Source organism: Octopus bimaculoides, chromosome 30, assembly GCF_001194135.2.
Source record: "Octopus bimaculoides isolate UCB-OBI-ISO-001 chromosome 30, ASM119413v2, whole genome shotgun sequence".
Lineage (NCBI taxonomy): Eukaryota > Metazoa > Mollusca > Cephalopoda > Octopoda > Octopodidae > Octopus > Octopus bimaculoides.
The window spans coordinates 4,645,529-4,646,228 of record NC_069010.1 but is presented as its reverse complement, the minus strand read 5'-3'; the positions used below and the strand labels follow the sequence as shown (position 1 = coordinate 4,646,228).

The following is a 700-nucleotide window of genomic DNA, read 5'->3' as shown; positions in this document are numbered from 1 at the left end:
ATATATATATATATATATATATATATATATATATATGTATATATTTTTCTTACCTTTATCCATCTTCAGTTCCCTGTTCTGTGTTTCTTGAATTCCACCTTCTTGGCTCAGAGCTGCATCAGTGAGGTCAGACAGCTTGTTCCCCTCAACCAGGTCACCAAGATGGCTCAAGTCGCTGAGGTCACTGCGCTCGCCCACAATCACATCCTTGACATCTTCTCCCTCTTGCCGGTCTACACTCAACACACTTAGTCTTTGCTGGCCATCGTTGTCATCATTGACATCGTCATCACCATGTTTGTCATCACCATCATCGGTTCTTTCTTCTGTTCCTCTTCTCTGTTCTTCTGTCAGAACTGTTTTGTCGTCATTTCCACCGTCACCTTCTGTGCCACTGACATCACAGGCAAGTGAGGACCTTGAGTCTTTCTGTGACATGATAATCTTGAAATTCAGATCTGATGAATGAGACACAGATAGATAGATAGATACATTTCTTTTATTAGCCACACAGGGCTCAACAAAGATGGGACAAATACAATGTAGAGCTTTTCTTTTGGAGAGGGGGAAGGGGGAAAAAAGGGGGGGTCGATCAAAAGGGATCGAGAAAAAAAAAAGATAGATAGATAGATAGATAGATAGAAGACAAAGAGACAGACAGATAGACAAACAAGCAGATTGACATAAATAAGTAGATAGA

The 700-nt window shown here is 40.6% G+C and overlaps 1 protein-coding gene across 1 annotated transcript in view; it reads right to left on the bottom strand.

The window, feature by feature from the left end:
- LOC106884179 (coiled-coil domain-containing protein 74B) overlaps nucleotides 1–700 on the bottom strand; it is a 15,633-nt gene that overhangs the window by 8,334 nt on the left and 6,599 nt on the right. Inside the window, exon 3 of the mRNA XM_014935417.2 lies at nucleotides 54–458. Coding sequence (XP_014790903.1) covers nucleotides 54–458 — 405 coding nt within the window. The remainder of the gene's footprint in view (nucleotides 1–53; nucleotides 459–700) is intronic.